Consider the following 22,888-nt stretch of genomic DNA (forward strand, 5'->3'; position numbering starts at 1 on the left):
GGGGGGAGGGTCAGAGGGAGAAGCAGACTCCCTGCTGAGCAGGGAGCCCGATGCGGGACTCGATCCGGTACTCGATCCCGGGACTCCAGGGTCATGACCTGAGCCGAAGGCAGTCGCTTAACCGACTGAGCCACCCAGGCGCCCCTGAGGACCTTTTCATCACCCCCTCTCCCGTCCCTGCCATGAAACCCTATACCCATTAGCCACCAACCCCTCTATGACCCCACCCCCGGCAGCCAGCAGTCTGCTTTCTGTCTCTGGATCTGCCATGAATCGGCCTGTTCTGGTCATGGCAGATAAATGGATCCCCTAAGATGTGGCCGTTTGTGTCCGGCGTCTTCCGCTCAGCACCTGCCTTCGAGCGTCGTCCACATGGTAGCATGCATCAACACTGCGATCCTTTTTCCGACCAAATAGTATTCCATCACCCCGGGCAACTGTTCTGAGTGTGCGCCTTCTTCAGACCTGGGATCTGAGGAATCTGAAGCATGGTGTCCACGGACACTGGCTCCTGAGTTTGGCCAGGTGACCCCCCCGTCTCCCCCGAGCCAGTCCCACCGGGAGCCGTGGGCGGGGGTGGGGGGCGGACAGGAAGGAGCGTGGAGGTGGCCATGGGCTCACGGAGGGGTCTGGGCATCCGAGCCAGGCTCCCCTTTCCCTTCTGGGAGGTGGGGGACAGGACAGGGGTCAGTCCTGTGCTTCTGCTGGAAGCTTCCAACCCAGACAGTGTTTAGCTCTCTGTGTACGTGGCACTGCCTCCTTCCCGGCATGCGTTTGTTCAAGTTTTGAGCCCCAAATCTGTTGACTAGCCCACCCCTGGACACACTCATCTCAAGTGTCTGACGACCTTCCACCTCCGCTGCCTGGGCGTGCATCCTTGCTCCCTGGGATTACCAGCCTGGGCCTTGGGTCCCTTCCGAGGCCACTGCCCCTTGAAGTCCATGGGACAGAAGAAAAACTAGGAAGCAGATTCTGAGAGAAAAGGATGGCTTTTTGTGGGAAGGTCGAGTGGGCAAGGGCCTCCTTCCCTGCGGACCCGCAGCCTGTCCCCCACCCAGCGGTACCTGTGTGCAGTGACAGGGTGGCTGGGATTGAAATTCACCTTCTTCTGCCCCCAAGCCAGCACCTTTTCCCCTCCCCCCCGAACAGCTTTACAGAAATAGGGTTCACATACCATACGATTTGCCATTAAAATGTACAATTCCATGGCTTCTAGTACCCTCAAAGGTGTGCGTCCAGCCCCACAGTCAATTTCTGAATCTTTTCTTTTTTAAAGATTTATTTATTTGAGAGAGCGAGAATGAGAGAGAGAGTACATGAGAGGGGGGAGGGTCCGAGGGAGAAGCAGGCTCCTCGCCGAGCAGGGAGCCTGATGCGGGACTCGATCCCAGGACTCCGGGATCATGACCTGAGCCGAAGGCAGTCGCCTAACCAACTGAGCCACCCAGGCGCCCAATTTCTGAATCTTTTGATCATCCCCTACAGAAGCCTGGTACCCTTAGCAGTCCCTCCCCAGAGTTCCCACGCCCCCGGTCCCTGGGCGCCCCTGGTCTCCATTCAGTCTCTATGGATCCACCTGTTCGAGACATTTCGTGTAAATGGAATCCGACACTGTGTAGTTTTGGTGCCGGGCTTCTTTCACTCAGCACATGCAATGTTTTCAAGGCTCAGTTGTGTTGCGGTGTGGATCCCTACTTCCTTCCTTTTTATGGCTGAATAATACTCCATCGTCTGGATGGACCACAAATTGTCTACTCAGTTGACAGACACTTGGGAGGTTTCTGCTGTGCGGCTACTACGAATAATGCTTCTATGCTGTCCGTGTACCCGTTCTTGCGTGGATGCATTTGTAGGCGTGGAAGCGCCAAGGCCCATGCTAACTCTCCATTCCACCCGTTGAGGACTTGCCAGACTGTCTCCAGTCTCCGGGCCAACAGCCTGCTGCCCCAATTCCAGATTGGCCAAAGCAGGGTCTCCTCACCTGGGGTCTGTGATGGGCCTCAGGTGGCCTCTGACCCCTCATAAGGAGGCACACACCTCGTGTCTCTGCATTTTTCTGGGGGTGAATGTCCAGGACACAGAGCGTCTTGGAGCCTACGGATCCTCCCAGCTCCTAGTGGTCCAAGGTTGCACATCAATGCAGTGTATTCCAGTCTTGTCTCTGGACGATTCTCATTGGACTTGCTCGGGACTAAGAAATACAGCCTGATAAGTGGTGAACATGCCATGTGACCTTGGCTTTTTTTCCCCTCTCTCTTTTCCCGGTGCTTCTCCCTCCTGGGACCCAGCAAGGAGAACTTCAACAACGTCCCTGACCTGGAGCTCAACCCAATCCGATCCAAAATCATCCGTGCCTTCTTCGACAACAGGTGCGTCTTTGTCCCTGAACCAGCCCTAAACCAGCCTACTCTTGTGAGGGGCGTCCCATCGTTTTTGCTGTGCTCTCTTCATCAGAAGTGAGTCGCTAGGTCAGCCCACGTGAAGAGAGGGGACTACACAGGGGCTGGTGCCAGGAGGCCGGAATCGTTGGGAGCCGTCTTGGAGGCTACCTCAGTTTCCGTATCTGTAAAAGATACACATCTGCCTCCCAGGGTTGCTGAGGGTGCACTGGGATAATGTGCACTAAGGAGTTGGCTGTCATTCTCCTTGTCACCCAGAGAAACTGAGGCACAGCCGGTGGTGCAGTGTCCCGGAGCTGAGGCTCCAACCAGAGCTCGTGCCCTCAAGTGTCCAGCATTGTTGGAGTTGAAAGACTTGCGTGACTGCATGGAGACTCACTGTCTGAGGCTCCATCAAGAGCTGGGTGGTGTATGCCCTCCCCAGGCTGCCAGGGCCCTAGGCCCGGCCCCCCATGTCTACAGAGATGGCTGAGAAACCGGGAGAACCGGCAGAAAGAGGAAGGAAGGGAACAGGCGTGTTGTGGCCCGAAGATGGGTGGTGACTTCCCGGAGGGGTTTCAAGTTTGTGAGCTGTGCGGCCCTAAGCAAGACGCTGAGTCTCCCTGAACCTCCCCAGGTTGCGGGTAGGGGTAGGTGTCCTCAGCTGCCCTGAAAGATACAGAGGCCTGCCTGCAGGGCAAGGCCTGAGAAGCTGACCAAGAGTTAACAAGGCAAAGCCGAGAGAAAAGGTGTTCTGGGAGGACCAAACTGCATGTGCAAAGGCCCTGTGGCACAAGAAAGTCGAGCGAGTGTGGGTGGCCCAAGGAGGCCCAAAGGAGGTCTGGCCAGAGCACAGAGAGGCCATGCGAGATGAGAGGTGTGGGAAGGGCAGGGCTGCATCGTGCAGCCCCTTGACCGGCAAGAGGGGTCTTGACTTCAACCTGGGAGCAGCAGCGGGGGGTGCTGATGGGTTTAAGGCAGGGTGGGGATCGCAGACTCTGGCTGCCGGTGGGCTGTGGGGGACGGAGGCCCAGGAGAGGGTGTACTGTGTCCCCCAGGCTGGAGGCAGGGCTGCTGAGGGGAGATGGAGGGCAGCGGGCAGCCCTGTGACACCTGGGAGGGAAGAAGAGAGGACAGAGGGAAGGATGGGCCTGGGGTTGGAGGTGAGCAGCTGGTACCAGAGGAATCTGCACGGACGATTGTCACATTTGCCAGAAGGACGGCACACAGTCTGTGGTGAAGATGGGGTTGGAATGCTCTTTTTGCCTCGTGGGCCCACACCTGCCTGTATGTGTCCGTGAGGCTTGTTTCCAGAAGGCTCTGCGCAGATCTGGCCCCTTGGTAAGCTGGCCAGGCATCGGGGACGCAGCCTTCTGTGGGGCGCAGCTCACAGCCTGAGGTGAGCTAGGGGGCGGTGAGGGCAGTGGCCTTGCTGATACTAGCTGCCTCCTGGGGCCTAGCAGGCTGGTCCCCTGAGCCTCCCCCTGCCCTAGCAGGGAGTGTGTTCAGACTGGAGAGAGGGTGCTCCTGGTGTGGATGAGAATGTTCTGGGTCCTGACTGGGGCGTGGGTTACACAGGTGCATACTGTTCAAATGCAAAATCTGTGCCTTTGTATGTAATTATTCCTTAAGACAAATCTGACCCCAGGTCGCAGCTTGGCTTTCATCTGTCACCCGTGGGAACTGGGCACGGCTCCAGGAGCTGTGTTTTCGGCTCATAGGGTGGCATTCGGGTATCTGCTGGGCTGCCGTCCGTGAGCCTCTGCCTGGGGGACGGGCCGTGGGCCTGAGACTGGAGCTGCAGCCTCTGTCTGGCTAGGGGACAGGAAGGCAGGGCCCACGCAAGCAGCCACTGGACTTGGGGGCGGCCAGTCAGAGGCAGGAGAGACACCCCCCTTCACTTGGAGGGTCCGAAGTTAGGACAGACATCGGAGGGCTGGGGCAGGTGCAGTGCTGCCTGCAAGGGGCGGGGGGCGGACTTCAGTTGGTCAGGGAATGCTGAGTGTCCAGAAGGTGGACGTCGAACCAAACCTCTGGGGGCCCCTGAGGAGTGGAGGGTGACAGGAGGGGGTGTGCTGGCCCGGGGTGGATGGTGACAACACCCACCTTTTGGGGCCTGGGGGAGCAGGGGGAGGGATTGGGGCTTACCCTGAGATTTGAAGCCTCTGGAGGTCCTGAAGCCGGGGAGCAGTAGGGTGTGATTTGCATTTTGCAAAGCTCCCTCTGGTCCCGCTGAGGATGGTGGAGGCTGAGGTAGGCCATGGCAGGTGCATGAGTGGGCAGGCAGCCTGGAAATCTCTGAAGAGGGGAAGATTTAGGAAGGACTCCCCCAGCCTTGCCCCAGAACAGCTTGGGGCCTGCAGCTAAGAGCCTGTATACTCTTCTCCATCTTTCATTTCTTTTTTTTTTTTTTTTAAAGGTTTTATTTCTTTATTTGTATGAGAGAGAGCAAGCGCGTATGCACTCGTGAGAGCACAAGCAATGGGGAGCTGCAGGTAGAGGGAGAAGCAGGCTCCCTGCTGAGCAGGGAGCCCGATGCGGGGCTTGATCCCAGGACTCTGGGGTCATGACCTGAGCTGAAAGCAGATGCTTAACCGACTGCGCCACCCAGGTGTCCCCACATCCTTCGCTTCTTGTCGCGGAAGTTCCAAAGGGGTGGGGGGAGGACTTTGGAGTGGGTCCCAGAGACAGAATTTTCCTCTCAAGAAAGACCAGGGTCAGCCTTGCTTCCCAATCCCCTTCAGGACCTGGACTGTGGATGGAGGGCAGTCCTTCCCCACCTCCAAGGGCTCTGTTCCTTACACAATCATCAGAAAATTAAGGATGAAAAAGATTGCTCTAAACTGGGCATCTTTGCAAAAGGAATGAAAGCTGCCCGCTTGCTGAGGCCCTGCCGTCTGCCGCCAGGCACCATGCGGCCATGAGGCGGACCCTGCTGGAGCCCCGCCTGGAACGTGGGCCCTTCCTGGCACCTTCTGCAAAGCATGTTGCTAGGGACAACCTCGAGCCTCCTTAACTTGTTAAAAGATCTGAAGTTATCAGTAAACTTTGCACTTTGGCAATAAACCAGTGACTCAGCGCTACCGAGCTGATCACTACCGGAATTGCAAACAGCTTGATAGAGAGCAGGAGTCGGCTAACTTTTTCTGTAAAAGGCCACAGAGTAAATATTTTAGGCTTCATGGGCCATGTAGAGTCTGTCACAGCGGCTCAGCTCTGCCGTGGTGGCATGAAAACAGCCACAGACACTGAGTAAATGAATGGGCGTGGCTGTGTGCCAATAAAACTTTATTTAAAGACATTGACATTTGAATTGCACGTAGTTTTTATGAAATTTTGTCATGAGATGCTATTATTACTTTGGGTTTTTCCTCCCCCCAAACATTTTTTCAACTATTTAAAAACCTAAAAGCCCCTCTTCATCCATGGACTGGACAGAAATAGGCGGCACGCGGGGGTTGGGCCACGGACAGGAGTTGGCCAGCTTCGGATCTGGAGGAAAGGGCAAGGAGAGGTGGCTCGATGAGTTGCTGAATTGCTCAGTGCCTTGGTTTCCCCACGTGTGAGTGCCCACTCCTGGGCACCCTGGCCCTCACCAGCAGCAGTGTGGTTGTGGTCTCGCCCCGGCCCCCTGTGCGGTGAGCTCTGGGAGGGCAGCACCGGGCTTGGGCTAAACCTCCGGGGGCACCCCCCTCCCGCCCTGGCGCCCCTGCAAGCAGGTTGCTGGGACACGGAACCCAAGGCTGAGACGGCCATCGCGGGCGAAGCGTGGGCCCAGAAGGGCCACGTTCCCCGAAGCATCACAGGCGAAGGGACAGGATCCGGGGTTCACACGCTGCTGCCATGTCCCTCTCTGCTCCCGTAGGAACCTGCGCAAGGGGTCCAGCGGCCTGGCTGACGAGATCAACTTTGAGGATTTCCTGACCATCATGTCCTACTTCCGGCCTATCGACACCACCATGGACGAGGAGCAGGTGCAGCTGTGCCGGAAAGAGAAGTTGAGATGTGCGTGCGCGTCGGGGCCGGACCGCGTCTCCCCGGGTTCCGCCGCGCCCCTGCAGCTGGCGGGTGGGCGAGTGTGGAGGGGAGGGCTGGGGGACGCCAACCCGCGTCCTTTGGTTGGTCCGTCCCAGTTGACAGCACCCACGGAGGCCCCCAGGGGGTGATTCTCCCCCCAGGTTGTGCCGTGGCGGCTGGGGTTCTCGGGGGATGTGAAAAGGGCAAGGCCCTTGGTTCAGACAGACCTGGGCTCCCATCGGGCCCCTTCCGCTGAGCAGCTGTGTGACCTCGAACCGGAACACGGGGTGGCTGATCGTGAACACACGCTGGTTCGGAGGCTCAGTGAGGTCACCCAGGCAGCGCGCGCCCTTGGCACCTGGGAGGAGCTCCGTGAACCTGTTTCTTCCCTCGTCCTTGAGCTGCCTCAGACGCCAGGTTCACCAGACGGGCCTCTGGCTGATCTGTCCTGGCGGAGCCCCCCTGGTCCCTGGGCTCTGGAGCCTGCGTCGTCGTGATCCAGGCTGGCCAGCAGCACGGGGTCCCGGGGTGGCCTGCGTCACGTGTCCCTGCCCTGTGCGGACTTTCCCAGGACTCCTGACATCCCGCCGTAGGCCACCCAGAGGCTCAGGCTCGTTAGCGGGAATAAGTAAACATGGGGACTGGGCCGTATTTAGCTCTGGAATGTGTACGTGAGGGCTGGTGGGAACTGTCCGGGCTGGGGGCCCCCGAGGCCCCCCTCTGGTGCTCCGGAACAGCGGGGGAGCCCGGTGTCGGCCCAGCGTCCCACCTGCTCTGAGGGCCAGGTCAGGGGTCGTGGAGACTCCCGGTTTCCCTTCCCTTAACGGGGCGGCCGTGGGCAAACACGTTAATTTCTCTGAGCTTCCACAGTACAGTCTGTGTGTGAAATGGGCTCAGGGCAGCCTCGCCTCGCAGGGTCACGTGCAGATGAGACGTGAAGATGTTTGCCGCATGTTGCCCGGGGTGTCCGGTCGGTGCTGGGTCAGTGGCAGCGTGGGGGACTCGGTGAGCTGCAGGCTGCGCTGCTGGGCCAGAGGGGCTGCCTTCCCTTTGGCTCCTGGCCTCTCCTGGGCTGCCCGATGCAGAGTGATGTCTATCAAGGAGCAAAGCAAATGACACAAAGTGGACTAACCAGAGGAGGTGCTGGTGTCCCTCCCCTGTGCCCACGGGGGGCCGGCTCAGACCAGCCAGGGGCTGGAATGTTGGCAGTGGGGTCCATGACCTGCTGATGAGAGCTGCCTGCTTGGGTCTTTGAGGAATGATGCCTCTTTAAAAAAAAAAAAAAAAAAAAAAATCTTAAGTAATCTCTGTACACAACACGGGGCTCAAACTTACCACCCCGAGGTCAAGAGTCGCACGCTCTTCCAGCTGAGCCAGCCAGGCGCCCCGAGGAATGATACTTTGAAATAACATTGATCTGTCTTTGCATTAATGTCCCCTCTGTGCTCAGAGTGTGCCGGGATCCCTGGTCCTGATCCGCCAACTCTGTGGTTCCCTGAGCCCGTGCAGCACCCGGAAATAGAGGCTGTTGTTGTTATTCCCATTTGACAGATGGGAAAGCTGAGGCTCAGAGAAGTTAGGTCACTTGCCCAAGGTCACCCACCAGGAAGTAGGCAGTCTGACCCCATGGCCTTTGCCCTTGACCTCTACATTATGGATGTCTTTGGCTCATTTTGAGCAAGAAGGTTGGGGAAGCAGGGGGACGTGGGGCTCCCCTCCCGGCTCATCTGACCGAGCCCCCCCCTGTCGCCCCCAGTTCTGTTCCACATGTATGACTCGGACAGCGACGGCCGCATCACCCTGGAAGAATATCGAAATGTAAAGTATGCTCCTCCGCCCGCCGGCCAGGGCTCCTGGCCCCTCCCCGCCCCCGGCCCGGACGGAGGCCCGAGGTCACCGTGTGTCTACCTCACCCGGCAGGTGGTGGAGGAGCTGCTCTCCGGAAACCCGCACATCGAGAAGGAGTCGGCCCGCTCTATCGCCGACGGGGCCATGATGGAGGCGGCCAGCGTGTGTGTGGGGCAGATGGTGAGCCGTGTCCCCGGAACCCCCAGCTGACCCCTGCCCCGCCTTGCCCGGCTTGCTTCTGGAAGGCCATGAGCGGAGACCCCCAGGCCATCGGCTTGCCACACTGTTGTCAATGTAGGACAGTGGCTGGGAGGGGATTTCTGGCCTGGGGATGGATGGGGTCAGCAGGGGCTGCCCTCTGGGCTCCTTCGTTTGGGGCCCCGGCGCGGACCTGGGAGTGGGGACGTGCGTCAACAAGATGGAGGAGCGGGGCTCAGGGCCGGCGCCTGTGGAGGGGAGCCCCCCGCCGGTCCCCAGAAGGGATGCGCGGGCCAGAGGCAGGTGGCCGTGGAGGCTCCACGTTGCCGCCGAGGGCCGGTGGCGGGGCTGAGCATCAGGGTCTCTGCACGGGTTCTGGACACCCCTGGAGGCTCGTCGGGGTTGTGCTGGTGTCAAGACGGCTGGGGCATTTCTCAGGACCGTGCGAGCCGGTTAGAGCAGGGCCACTCCCCCCCGGTGCTGGTGACTCATGGGGCGGGACAGCTGTCCGTGGTGGGGACCGTCCTGTTCAGCCGTGTCCCTGGCCTCCACGCCCTGGATGCCGGTCACTCCCTCCCAGTTGTGACAACCAAGAACGTCTCCAGACATGGCCAGGTGTCCCTGGTGGGGGAGCGGGTTCATCCCCAGTGAAGAACCACGAACGAGAGGGGCACAGACGTAGATGGTCAGCAGAGGGGGTGCTGCGCGGTGACCGACTGAGCCGGGGCGACCAGCAAGCACGTGCTGGGTTGTCGGGCTGTGGAGGCACCTGCAGATATGCCCCAGGCAGGCCAGGCGCCCCTCGCGACGCTCCTGTCCCCGAGGGCAGCGGCACGGTCTGTGCACACATCATCCTAGGGATACCCCATGCATCGTTTTGTAGATCTGTAGTCTCGTGTTCCTGGTGGGGAAACCGAGACCCAAGGACATAAAGAACTTTCTGGAATTCGGGGGCAGCGATCCTTACTATGCCTGGTGGACTCACTCTTGTAGGGCTGGGTCTAGCCTGGCTAGCCCTTGACACGGTGGCTTTGAGCCCCAGGGACCCCGAGGACAGGCACCCGACCCTCTCTGTGACTTTGCTCGCTGAGGGTTTCGGCTGGTCCCACTGAGGCCATCGCCTCCTCACACCTGTGTGTTTCACGTGGCCGTGGCTCCAGACACCTGTGGCTTTGGGCTCACCAGGGCCTGAGCAGAGGGGTGTCTTCCTGCCGGAACCTGCTCTTTGTGCCCCAAGCCTGCCATCGAGGGGCCTGCTCCCCGGGGGCGGGGGCTGTGGTCATTGTGGTCATCGTATTGGCCTGTGTTTTATCTGTCTGCCTCTCAGACCCCCGGGGGGGTGGCTTCTGGGAAACCACCCCACTCAGCGAACTACCTGCGGCCCAGAGGGCTGGTGACCTCAGTGGGGAGCGCGGGGATCCCCCGCCCTGTTGTCGAGCCAGGTTCCCGTTTGATTTAGTGACACTCTCCTCCTCTAAATGGCTCCCCATCCCACTCCACTTTCAACTGGTGACAGTTTTCTTAATGTGCTGTAGTAAAACAGTTGGCTGACAGCTGCTGACCTGCATAAGCTGCACAAACCTCAGAAGCGGAGGCGTCTTCGAGCCGACGCCTGCGCCCTGGGTGTGCGCCCTGGGTGTCTTTCTTTTATTTACGGGTCCTCGGTGTGCTCTTTTTTTTTTTTTTTTTAAGATTTTATTTATTTATTTGAGACAGAATGAGAGAGAGAGAGCACATGAGAGGGGGGAGGGTCAGAGGGAGAAGCAGACTCCCCGCCGAGCAGGGAGCCCGATGCGGGACTCGGTCCCGGGACTCCAGGATCATGACCTGAGCCGAAGGCAGTCGCTTAACCGACTGAGCCACCCAGGCGCCCCTTCGGTGTGCTCTTAAAATATTTTTTCCTGCAGATGTCGGCCGGATACACACACGAGCTGTGGGGCGAGGGCCGGCCCCGCAGCTCAGTACCGCGCGGCCTCCGAGGATGCTGAACGGGCCACCCGCGGGCTCCCAGAGCCGGCTCTTGCCCGGAGCAGTGCTGGCTTTCCAGAGTGCGACTTTCTCTGGAAGGACCCGTGGCTTGAGGACGGGGCTGCTAGGCTGGGGTCTCAGCTGGGGGTGGGGAGGGCTTCCCCCACCCGCCCCTGCCCTCCCTCCACGCGCACCCACCCTCCCGCCCTGCTCTCGGGCTGTGGAGCCCCGTCTGTAATTAGCTCTCCTCGGCTGCCCTCTCTCTGAAGGCGTCCCCGGGTCCCCGGGCGGGAAGAGCAGGGAACCCCAGGGGACAGGCCGGGGAAACTGGAGAACTGGTCGCATTTGTAAGATTTGAAAGCGTATGTAGGTTAGTTTTCTGTACGAAAAACCGGTGTTAGGAAACCACAAAGGGTGAGGAATCCGACCGGACGCTTGGAGCCCGCTGGGCTCCTCCCAGCCGGACCGGTGGCCTGGCCTCCGTGGGCCCCAGTGGCCTGGCCTCCGTGGGCCCCAGTGGCCTGGCCTCCATGGGCCCCAGTGGCCTTCTGTCTAAAATGGGGGTAAGGGCAGGGCCCAGGCAGCAGACACCCAGGGTGCGCGCTGTTTCCTTCCGTAGACGGCAGGACAGCTCCAGAGACGTGTGCGATCTCCTGGGGCTTATCTTTCGGTACTCGTCGGCGTATACGTGTGTGTCTTTTATTTCTGATTTACACGAACTGGAACTGAACGGACCGCTTCTTGTCCTCTCCGCACGGCCCTCCCCCCACCCATCCACTGGGCGGACGGTGGCTGTCCGGTTAGCGCGGGAGCTGTCGCCACCTGCCTGCGTGCTTCTGCCTGCTCTGTATCTTGGAGCCTTTTCCGCATTCGCACGTAGAGATTGACCCCTTCTTAATGGCTGCTTAGTAATCGGTAGCACAGAGGACCAGGATTCATTTAGCTTGTCTTCCGTGGACGGATGGCAGCCGGGCTGTCACTGTCCCAAAGGGTGCTGCAGGCGGGGGTGAGGTTGGGGGAGGCTCGGCGGTGCCAGAGCCCGAGAAAGCAGCACAAGGGCCAGGAGCCCCACCTCTGGCCTCATGGGGTCCGGGTGTGCCCGGAGCCGGACAGATGCAGATGGAGACTGGCACTGACCATGACCGGCTGGGGGAGAGGCCCAGCAGGTGGCCCTTATCATGGTGACTCACTGGGCGCGAGGGGTGGGCCGCAGAAGGCAGCCCTCCCGCCCCCCCCCCACCCCTGCCCCAGTGGTCAGTGAGCTCAGAGGGTCAGGGCGGGTACAGTGAGGCAGGACCGGGAAATGGCAGGAGGTGTCCGTTGGTGGCTGAGGGGAAAGGGAGTCTTTGCCCACCCACTTCCTTTACACCCTCATCCACCGGGTCCCCCCCTGGGGGGCTCGGGTGGGGCCCTGGTTAGCCCGCACCCTCCTTCTATCCTGCTGTCCCGCCAACGAAGGGGACGTTGCAGTTCAGGGTGATGGCCTCAAGCTGGACGCAGCAGTCTGGAGGGAGCCGCTCTTCTCGTGACTGAAGGGGCCCCACCATCTGTGTCCTGGGGAGGGACAGGGGTCTCCTGGTGGAAGCCGCTCACTCTGCATGTGCTCTGTTCCCAGGAGCCTGACCAGGTGTATGAGGGGATCACCTTCGACGACTTCCTGAAGGTGGGTGTCTAGGAGGAGAGGTGGGGCTCGAGGGGTGTCCGCTGGTCAGGAAGAGACCCACATCTCTGTGGACACGGGTCATGCCTGGGCGTCACCTTTAAAACACAGGTTTGACTGACTTTTATTGGAAGAGTAACGTTCACTTGTGGCCAGGGCACTTGAAGGAGTACAAAGGGGCTCCAACAAAACCTGTCTCTCTCCTACGAGTCCCCAGTCGCCTTTGGGTCGCCTTTGTCATAAGCATCGCTGTTGATGGTAGGAACCAGGTTCTGGAGTGTTCTATGCCCCTTATGAATACCAGCTGTGTGGGGTTTTGTCGCTTGCTTTTCCTTGGCTATAGCTGCCCAGTCTCGCAGCCGCCATGGGTGGGTGCCAGGCCTCTGCTGTCCCGAACGTGCTGAGGTTAGGAACCGGGACCCCTCACTGCTCTGATGGGTACATGCCCAGCGGAGGGAGGCAAGCCCACTCTGCCCTCTGCCTGGCACTGCGTGTGTACCTTGAGAGTGGGTCGGCCAGGCTCGTTCTGGAATTAGAGGAAGGACAGGAAGTCAGGGGAACAGGACCCGGAGGCTCTGGTCCAGTGTGCCACACCAGCCTCTGACCGGCCTGAGGGAGCGGACGGGCCCGGGCCTGGAGCCAGGCCAGGACTCGGGTGGTCACAGCCCCACGGAGCCCAGGGGCAGCTCAGATGGGTGCTCCTCCCAGGCTGCACGGCTAACCTGGCCGGGCAGCAGTGAGCTCTGCAAGGGAGAGGGCAGGCAGCAGAAGCTTCTGGGCCGAGGTGGGCAGGCTCCTCTGTCCTCACACACCAGGCCTGGGCGGGCAAAGAAGCCCGAGAGAGCCCGCTTCTTCCCCAGAAGGCTTCCCCTATCCGCCGCCCCACGGCTCCGGTGCTCCCCAAGCCTGTCCCCATACCACGGGGGCCTTTCCTGACCAGCTGGCCCTTCCCCTCCCCTGAGCCTCACCAGTGCCCCTGTTGCCACCTGGCATTTAGCAGACAGCACCCTGGGTGCCCAGGTAGCTTCCCTGGGAACGAGGGTTGGAGCTGCTCCCTGGGAGCCGGCTCTGATCGCTCTGTACCTTCACCAGACCCCACAGCACCCAGAGCAGGTGCAGGAGACCACAAAGTTAGCTGGGGGACGGTGGGCGTGTGACAGGGGCAAGAATGGCACCCAGGCCTCCCTGCAGCGTGGGCGCCGATGGGGCTCTGACTGCAGCCTGCTCACAGCCCGGTGACTGTCCCTGGAAATGCTGCAGGTGACAGCCCGAGAGTTTGAACTTCTCACACAAGCAGGGAGACAGACTTGTCTGTCTGATGGATGCATCCAGCCATCTCTCCATCTGTGGCCCTCTCGGGCCCCGAGTGGCCAAGGAGCTGGCAAGTGTAGTCCTGGGAGTGGGGAGGGGGGGGCTTTATAGTGTGGCAGATAGGGTCGGGCGGCCTCGGGGTGTCCCCCGGGGCCCAGGCCGGGATGGACTATAACGGCAGAACCAGGACCAGGTAGGTATGAGGCAATGGGCATCTGTGGGCAGAAATGATCCTTCCCGGGCATAAGCTTGTGTGTGTAGAACAGGGTGACCTATCCCAGGGACGTTAGAAAGACCAAACTGCTATGGCCTTTTAACTAAGGAAGATGGCTTAATACAACTTGGCAGTTGCACAGTGCTTAATAGCTTACAAAATGTTCCCGCGGATGATTCCGTTTGAGCCCCCAGCGTTGCGTGACTTATGTGGGCAGCGCAGGTGGTGGTCTCGGCATTGTACCGATGAAGAGGAGGTTTAATGGGGTTAAGGAATCTGCATGAAAATCAGCCGGGGGTGGGTGGGATTGAAATGACTTGGAGCCCAGAGCTTGGATTCTGTTCTTAATAATAACTTGCTGTGACAATATCAGAAAGAATCCAAATGTCAGAGCCAAATTAACCCGCAGAAAGGCAGAGGCAAGTTTCTCTTTCTTGCTCAGCTCACGGTCTTGAAGCCAGCCCTCTGGGTTTCACCTGCCCTGGTGTGGGGAGGGCGGGCGGGGGGACCCGGGCGAGGCCCCGGGCCGGGCGGGGGTGGGGACACGCGCTCACCCTGCTCTGTCTGTTGCAGATCTGGCAGGGGATAGACATTGAGACCAAGATGCACGTGCGCTTCCTTAACATGGAAACCATCGCCCTCTGCCACTGACCCGCCTGCTCCCCGAAGCCGTGCCCGCAGCCTCCCGCGGGGCCCGAGGCCGCAGGTGTCCTTCGGCCACCGCTCTTGTAAATAGTCCCCAGTCCTCCGCTGTCTCGTTTTCCCTAAGGTGTGGTACGTGGAACTTCGCTGTTTTTATCTCTAATAAAAAAAGAAAATGGTTGGTTTGTTAAAGAATGTGGCTCCTGTCTGTTCCCCACGGCCACTTGGTGGCACGAGGCTGAAAAGGAGCAGGCAGCGGCTAGTTTCCAAAGGCTGGTTTGGCAGAGAGGAGGTTTTTTCCTGCTTTTTCTGGTTTAATTTGGGTGAAGTGTTGGCTCTTTTCGCCACACAAGTGCTGGGCAGTCAGGTGAGGGACGGCAGCTCCCCGCTCCATGGTGGCCGGGATGTGGGTGGCGGGGCTGCCGCGGTGTCGTGACCGAGTGTCTGGGCCGGAGGAGAGGGCGCGGGGGACCCGCGGTGACGTGCCTGAGGAGGCCTGGCTGCCGACGCCCTCCCGGGCCCAGCGTGGGGCAGTCCCCTGTGGTGGTGGCAGCAGGGGAGGTGACTGTCCCAGGTCAGTGGCTCCCAAAGCTCCAGAGTCACCTTCTGATTCAGGGGCGGGCTATGCTGGGGGCAGGGAAGTGAAGGTTGTCCGTCCAGTTGGGGGCTGGGGCCGGCTTGGGCTCAGTGCTCGGGGTCGGCGCTCAGGGGGGCCGGCGTGGCTGTGGTCACTGTGGTCACTCGCTGCTGGTGGTGTTCCAGGCCTCCTCGCTCAGTTCCTTCCGTCCACACTCACCGGGAGTTTCCTTCCTAGCCTCCCGAGAAAGTTCTGGTAACTGACAATAGCTGTTACTGGTATTCTGCATTTCCATGGCTTTGTTACTAGGTGTGCGTCGGGGTTCAGAACATGGAGAGGTGCAGGAGGGCACCCCACGCGGCCTTGATCCTGGGCCCGCCAGGCCCTGGCTTGCCCTTCCCGGAGGCACTCAGGTCAGCCCATTTCTTCGACATCTTTCCGGGGCCGTTCATGCGGACACGACTGCAGTGCTGAGGATTTAAGTGAGAAGCTGGAACCAGGCAGTGAGGCGGGGTGAAGGGGAGCGTGACCGTGTTTGGGGCGGAAGTCCCGAGGCTGGTGCACCTTGGTGGTGGGGGTTCGGCAAACGCTCATTTAGGACCTTGGAGGTGAGAGCGGACCCTTGCTGGCATCCTGTTGGTAGTCTGCGCGTAGCAGGACTGCCCCCTGGACCCCGGGGCCTGAGGGATGCTGGCCTCCACTCCCCCAGGTCAGGACAGACGGCTGTCCGGCAGCGCGGCCCCATCTGTGCGGAAGTAGAGAGCCGTCTGAAGTCACTCCCGGAGCTCTGCTGCTTAGACTAGCACTTCCTCGAGTGTTTTGCCATTTCCAGAGCGGTAGGTGGGGGGCGAAGGCAGAGGCCTCGGCTTCCTCCCCTCCAGGTGCCCGCCATCAGGTGGGCCAAGGAACTGGGAAGCAGCCAGCCAGCCAGCCAGCTTCCTGGAGCGGGAGTGGGACACGGGGCCCCTGCCTGCCCTGGCTGCTCGGGGATCGTCCCGCTCACGCCCTCGGTTTCCCGGCTGCCAGTGGGATGGCCTGGTGCGTGGAATCCGGCGCTCTGTCAGCAGCCTCCCTGCTGGGGGAGCTCCCTGCAGCCTCGCGGAGGCGGCCTTCCCCGCCTTCCCCAGCCCCGGCACGTGGGACGGGGACCCCCTGTGCCTTTGAGCAGGACGGCTGGGGTGGCGTCCGTAGGCCTGGATCTTCTGGGACTCTCCCAGTTTGCTTTGATGTTGTGCTCCTCCACAAAGGCAGTTCGTTAGTGTAAAGTGTTTTGTATAAATAATGAATCTTCCATCAGCCCCTGTGGCCTGAGTTTTAGTTTGGGAGACGTGGGCATACGTGCGTCCCCCGTGGGCAAACATCAGACGTTTTCATGTGCTCAGGCCACTGAGGGTCATGACTTACCTAAACAGCTAGTTAGAATGAGAGCTACTCACCTCGAGCCCTGTCCATGTGGCTCCAAAGAGAGCTCAGTTGTTCCCAGTCACCGAGGGTGTCCTCTGATTGGCAGGGTTAGGGTGGCCTGCGGGGTTGACCGGGAGCCCTCCCAGTGGCTCCCAGGGTGCTAAGTGCGTGAGGTGGCCGTTTTGCTCATTCGGTCCTTTGGGGGATGATCAGGGTTGCCTGTTAGTTGGTGCAAACCTGCTTGTAGAAAGGGCAGGTTAATTCCCCACAGTCTAGCCGGGCTGCCAGCCTTTGGTTCACAAAGATGCACGGGGACAGGTCTTGGGACGGCCATTTGGGCGGTGCGGTCTATGCAGAGGCAGGAGGCTCCAAAACCGTATCTGTTACCTGCCGGGCCAGCGAGGGTGCCCAGGAGGGGCTTTCGGGCTGCACAGCCACCCCCCCCGGGGTCCTCGACGGGGCACCTCATCTGAAGCAAGTGATGTGTGTTTTGGAATTTGTTCTAGAACGGGCAGGTTGGTGAATCAACAGATCCCCTTGTTGAACAGCCCTCCCTCTATCAGGGATGACACCAGCGGCTAAGAGGAAATGGGAAATCAGTGCTAAGTCAAATATTTGAGGGAAGCGCGGTCACGCTTGGAGGGCCTCGGGCTGTGGGTGGGGACCGAGCTCGGGGAGGGTGCGTGCCAGTGGTCAGGTCGCACGTGGGGCCCGGTCCCTGCCGCCGCATCACGGAAACGTTACCGGAACTCAGCTTTTATTTTTTATTAAAGATTTTATTTATTTATTTGACAGAGAGAGACACAGCGAGAGAGGGAACACAAGCAGGGGGAGCGGGAGAGGGAGAAGCAGGCTCCCCGCCGAGCAGGGAGCCCAATGCGGGGCTCGATCCCAGGACCCTGGGATCATGACCTGAGCCGAAGGCAGTCGCTTAACCAACTGAGCCACCCAGGTGCCCCGGAACTCAGCTTTTAGATGTTAAAAGAATCTGGCAATTTGACACAAATGCATCGGTCTGGTAGGTTCACCAGAGGGCTGTGTCACGGAAATTGAAGAGGAGAAGCTCGGAGGACACATCCTGCAGCCACGTTAGACAGGAATCATGGTAAGGGAAGAGTATGATCACCACAGCTCCCAATTCCGGCCAAGCACCCTCTGCTGGACTTGAACAGAACAACTCCATTCTTCTCTGGCCCAGGGGACTAGAAAGTTCTTTTTGTGCTCTGCTCATGGGAGGCCGGGCCCCTGTGTAGCTGCCCGTGCCCCCACCTGCCTGCCGAGCCTAAGCCGCTGAGAGAGTTAAACATACAGGTCGCCTTGGCAAGGGTTTTGCAAACACCTGCTTTGCAAGCTGTCCTCCCACACGGTGACCTTGGGAAGGCCTTGGAGAGGGGAGCCGGAGGAGCCAGGTTGCTTTTTTTTTTTTTTTTACCACAACTTCCCGGGGCATCAGCACTGCTTTGTCTCTGGGCTCTTCCCGAATCGGGAGGCAAGTGCCAGCTGGGGTTCAGTGGTGGGTGCTCTTGGCCCCACGGTGGCTGCTCATCCCTCTAACCCAAGTCAGGAAGGGGACCAGGCTCCTCCGTGTTCAGCCCCAGGGCAGCCATCAGGGCGAGGGGGATGCTGAGCAGCAGCTCCTGCCCCCCCCACCCAGAGGGCACGGGGCAGCATCTACGCTGGCGGTGGGCAAGGGAAGAAAAGCTGGGCCCGGCTCAGCCCCCGGGGCTGCGGACAGCGTTCCCTCCCTCCCGAGGGAAGGAAAGGCCCTTGGTGCCGAGCCGGTGTGGAAAGCCTGCTGCTGGGAGCCTGCGGTGGGCATCGGAGGCCAAAAGCCTGCCCTGCCTGGCGCCTGCCGGAGCCCAGCGAGAGGGAAGCCGCCACCACACGGCAGAGCGAGGCCGGCAGGGCCTGCCCGAGCAGCCAGGTAAGCATCTGGCCCGGCCGCAGGGGCGAGGCGGGCGGGCGTGGCTCACAGAAGCTTCTGGCCGCCGCTGCAGCCGCTGCCCGTGATGGCAGGCCACCAGCCGGTTCTAACAGGAGGGCTGTGTCCTCGGGGGGAGGGGAGGAGGAAGCCATTTCTCCTCCATGGTGGGCAGGGTCCGTCTGCAGTAAGCTGCTGTTTGTCACTTAACTGCGGGGGGGGGAGGCGCCGTCTGCCTAAATGTGGGGCCTCTAATTCCGAAGTGGGGTGCTGGGGTAGAGGACTTCCTCTTTCCCTTTCAGAACAGACCAAAAGTCTCCTCTTGGGGGCATTGTCAGCCAAGGTGCGATTTCTCCCTCCTGGGGAAGGTGAGGCCATCCCCAGAGTAGCTTTTAAACACACGTTCCTGGCTGGGCAATGGCCACACGAGGGCAGCTCGTGGCTTGGCTTACAAGGCACAGTCTAGGGGCAGAGAGGAAATTCTCTGGGCTGGGGTGGGGGGTGGGTGCAGCAGTCCCCTTCAGGAATCTGATGAAAGCCAGCCAGACTTCTTCCCAGAAAGTGCTCCTGTGTAGTTTTGGGTCTCTTGGATCCCGGGCTAGGAGCCCCTGGAAGGGGTGGTTCTGGGTGGTTCGACTCCACTCTGGGCCAGAGCAGGTACCGTGGTAGGCGGGGGTTGGTCCCAGGACACGTGGCCAGGGAAACCAGTAATTGAACAAGCAATGGATTTTAAAAATTTATTAGAACCAACAGACAAAGTATAAGCAAAAGGCAGACAACATTTTAAGACCCACGAGCTCCGGCGCTGGGCCCTCTGGCTCCCCCAGTGACATAGGAGTTTCTTCTCTCTTTAGGGGAGACGGAGGGGGAAGCGTCTGAGCAGCAGAAGAGCTACAGAAGAAAAGGACATGATATATCTGCTCACAACTCCGAACTTGCAAAGAAACTCCCTCAAACTAGCCAACGGGGATGAAGGTAAGGTGGGATGAGCAGAAGGGGTGGGCGTGGGCCCAAGGGTTTTAAGTCACTGGGTAAATGTTGATTTCTAGAGGAACTCTGGTCCTTTCCCCAGCTTCCACGGTGTAAAGTTTGCAGCAGCAAACTCTGGGATTCAGTCTGGATCTGATAGACCCTCCTTCACAAAACCAGGCAATTTTCCTTAAGGAGAGAGGTTATAAACAGGGAGGAAAGAAACCCCCTATAATCGTGACATTTTACACTGGACTACTGTTGGCAGCGAATGACAATAGTTTAAAACTATTTTTCGTTTTGGTAGAATTTTCTGGGTTTTCAAGGACCTTTCATGGCCGCAAAGCTGGGAAAATAGTGAAATCAAACTGGAAGAGCCTCTTAAAAATGTGTTTACTTAGTGGTCCAGTTGCACTAAGGCTATGAGATGAAAAACCTTACAGAGCGAGGTCACGAGGGGGTCAGAGCACCACATGACAACAGGAGTAAACAAAATACTTCATCTGCTAACTGCAGACCAGCTTCATTTCGGAAGTAATTTGGTTGAAAGGAAGCAGAAGGCCGTCTGAAAGCAAGGGATGATTCCCAGGTGCGGCTCTTTCTCTGGGTCCACTGTCCTATCGAGTTGCACGGCGGTTTGTAATCATGGAATATCTGAAGCACTCTGAAAATACTTCCTTCTAATTTTATACACTCGTGTACAGTAGGAGAGCTTCGTTTTTCTCTCGGATTCATGTGGGTAGATCATCCCCACCCTGAAAATCCTGTGTGCATAATTACCTCCTTTTCGGTTTCTCACAGCCCCTTGTGCTTTTCTGTATCAAGAGGTGTGTATTTTGGAGGCGCCTGGGTGGCTCAGTCGGTTGGGCGTCCTGCTCTTGATCTTGGGGTTGTGGGATTGAGCCCTGTGCTCAGCGGGGAGTCTGCTTAGGATTCTCCCACTCGCCCCTCTACTCACTAAAAAAAACAGTGTATTTTGGCTTTCCAAAAGCTGGTCCATTGTAAAATGGGGCGAGCATAGGGTTTTGGTGTTACGATTAACTTTGCGATTTGTTGGTTTTCTATTCCATCAATGGGTGTTTTTAACCCTTCTTTAATTCCTTCCTTGAGGGGTCACTGTTTGAGGTGACAGCTAGCCATTTATTTTCTATTCAAGCCTCACTTTGTCCACTCTGGCCTCACCCCTGGGGTTTTGATATTCAGTGTTTTCATGGCCCAGAGGGTTCACATTATCTAATTTTATTGCATCGGGTCACTGACTTGGGCCTGGATGTGTCTTTGTGGTCTTCAGACAGCCATTTTCTGTGAGTGGTCTGTGGATATTTAAAAAGGCACAAAACTATTGGATCATGCTTGTAAATTCTATTAAGTAGATCCTCTGAATCCTTCATGTGTTGACCACCGCCGAGGAGCATGACTTTCATATTTTGAAGGGGTACTAGTGGCCGCTGCTCAGAACAGTCATGCAGTGGTTTGCCCTCTTCATCTTTTGGAAGAGTTCCCCGGTGCTGCCCTGCTTTAGCCCAGTGGTGGAGGATAAAGGTCTCTTCCCCAGCTCTTCCAGCCTAGGTGGAGGATAACTGTTTATGCAGCCGATAGGTAGAAAATAATCTGTGGTGTCCACAACATGTGACACAAAGTAAACAGTCCTTAATGCAATAAGTGTATAAATAAATTGTGGTAAAAACTATGAGAAGACAGTACTGCTAGCCTAGGTTTGCACTGGCGGGGGGGGGGTGTTATGTGTGATCTGAGAGCAAAGGGCTTGAAGACTGGAAAGGTGGCGAGAGACGGCAGGGGGAGACCCACCCCGTCGCCAGGGCAGCAGATGCAGGAGGAAGTGGCACAGTGTCCAGAGAGAGAAAACAACGCCACCGTCCGGCCCGCAGGCAGTTCAGGAACCTGTGGGGTCCGAAAGGTGCGCCCTGGGCTTTCTTCCCCCAGCCCAACCCTTTAAAATCTGGGGCAGAGCTCCGCAGTAGTTTTAAACATCTGCTTGGGTTCCTCCCATCTGTCCCCCTGCTCCCCCATGAGGCGCTCCCCTAACCACGGTCCTAGGGAAAGGCGAGCGCAAGGTCGTAGCTGTAGGTCGGCGCCGTGTCGCCGGCCGCTCGGCAGACGGGAAGCGCGCTCTGGAAGGCCAGCCGGTCCACGGCAAACTCGTAGGCGTGGATCAGCCCGCGGTGCCTAGAGGAAGCACACGGACAGTGAGCGCGTCAGTACCAGTGCTTCCTGTAACACGCGTGTCCCTCGGAATGCCCGGACTCGAGACAAGTCTGGCAGAGGGCATGGAGTGCTGGGAGGCCGGCAGCGGGGTGGAAAGGGTCAGCATCAGGGAAGGCCAGGCCAGCAGCCGGAAGGACCCCGCTGTGGCAGGGGGAGAGCAGAGTCACCCTGCAGCTTGAGGAGGACGGGGCTTGGCCACCAGCACTAGGAGTCGGGCCACGGCCAGGCCCCTGGGGAGGCCCTTACAACTGCTAGAACGGCCGTGCCTGCGAGAAGACCCCGGCGGGAGGCTCCTCACAAAATCAAACTGAGAGGGGCTGCTCGGAACCCCCGCAGCCCCAGCCCACTGACCTCCTGTGAGCGGTGAAGTTGTCCAGGTCCGTGTTGCGCACCACCCTCTCGTAGGGCACGTTGGCCGTGATGAGGCTGTGGCTGGTGAAGGACAGGTGACGAACGGGGTGCCTGGAACACGACAGGAGAGCCGTGGGAAAGGGAGCCCCCTGAAACTGGGCTTTAGAACCCTCTGCCAAGCTTCTCATTGACAGAGGACAAGCCTGGGCACTGTCTGGTTGGCTACCCAGCAACATGGTGTTTCGGATGTCAAGGAAGTTAGCCACCTGCGGGAGAGAACAGCCCCATTTCGGGCGGGCTGGCCTTGGGTAAGTTCTCCAAGCCAGGCTCCCCAGCTCACGGTGTGGGGCTGAGCCCTAAAAGCCCCCTCCCTCCTAAGGTTGAGAGGGCTACCATGGAAGTATGGACCATCTGCAGGTGCTTTCATGCTGCGACATTGTGTAGCAATGGCTAGAAATCAATGTAGCAAAGGCTTCTGTTCATTCTAAAAACTTTCGTCCAGTGCCTCCTATGGTCACAGCACAAGCAAGGAGACACAGGATAGAAAAGATGTCTACTACAAGCAGGAGCCTGCCGTCAGAGGATTCCTAACTAGCTGAGAATGGAAGATGCATCCCCACGGAACAGTACCAATGTTTCTAGAGCACAAGAGACCTTACAAGCCCCCAAGATGGGACACAGGATTCGGCACTGGGCCCTGGGTGGAAAAGGCCCATCAGCCAGGCCTTTCAGGAAGGATGTGTGCAGGCCAAGCAGGGGCAGACTTCTTGGCTGGAACAGAACAGTACTCTTGAGAGTACTGAAGAGATTCAGGGGGACCTGAGTTCAGCTCTGTTGGTCCAGGGCACCAGCTAGAAGAAGACGACTTCACTAGGGGCCCAGGGAATGGCGGGGACAAGGGGAGCTGGCTGAAGATGGCAGGAGGAACCAGGGAGCGTGGCAGCAGAGGCTCCCACGTACCGCAGGGCTGGACCAGAGGCTCAAGAGAACCAGACCAGCTGCGTGCATAGGCAGGAGACTGAGGAGTGAGGCCCAGAGGTGTTCCGGTGGAAATGGGGACCTTGCCCGGGACAAGCCACTAACCAGTGTTGAAGACTGGTTGTACATTTACAAATGAGTTAGGAAGATGAGTGCTGGGATAGGAAAATTCTGGGGAAGATCTTACTGACCCTGGCTTCCCCCGAATGATGCATTGGAGGGAGCA

General features: G+C 58.8%; 2 protein-coding genes across 5 annotated transcripts in view; one reads left to right on the forward strand and one right to left on the reverse strand.

Annotated features, from left to right (window-relative positions):
• Positions 1-14,431, forward strand: part of TESC (tescalcin) — a 60,758-nt gene extending 46,327 nt beyond the window's left edge. For 3 of the 4 annotated variants that reach the window (XM_081802131.1, XM_081802133.1, XM_081802132.1), the window contains 6 exons: positions 2,289-2,369; positions 6,244-6,383; positions 8,152-8,213; positions 8,316-8,423; positions 12,025-12,072; positions 14,168-14,431. In XM_081802131.1, coding sequence (XP_081658257.1) covers positions 2,289-2,369; positions 6,244-6,383; positions 8,152-8,213; positions 8,316-8,423; positions 12,025-12,072; positions 14,168-14,245 — 517 coding nt within the window. In that variant the 3' untranslated portion in view covers positions 14,246-14,431. Of the gene's footprint in view, positions 1-2,288; positions 2,370-6,243; positions 6,384-8,151; positions 8,219-8,315; positions 8,424-12,024; positions 12,073-14,167 lie in introns of all 4 variants that reach the window. The other variant, XR_014139778.1, reaches the window with a different exon arrangement.
• Positions 14,432-20,338: 5,907 nt separating this feature from the next.
• FBXW8 (F-box and WD repeat domain containing 8) overlaps positions 20,339-22,888 on the reverse strand; it is a 95,793-nt gene continuing 93,243 nt past the window's right edge. Inside the window, exons 10-11 of the mRNA XM_081802130.1 lie at positions 21,685-21,795; positions 20,339-21,294 (exon numbers count right to left, since the gene is read on the reverse strand). Coding sequence (XP_081658256.1) covers positions 21,162-21,294; positions 21,685-21,795 — 244 coding nt within the window. The 3' untranslated portion in view covers positions 20,339-21,161. The remainder of the gene's footprint in view (positions 21,295-21,684; positions 21,796-22,888) is intronic.

Source organism: Leptonychotes weddellii, chromosome 13, assembly GCF_054177405.1.
Source record: "Leptonychotes weddellii isolate Sample4059 chromosome 13, ASM5417740v2, whole genome shotgun sequence".
In the NCBI taxonomy this organism is placed as follows: domain Eukaryota; kingdom Metazoa; phylum Chordata; class Mammalia; order Carnivora; family Phocidae; genus Leptonychotes; species Leptonychotes weddellii.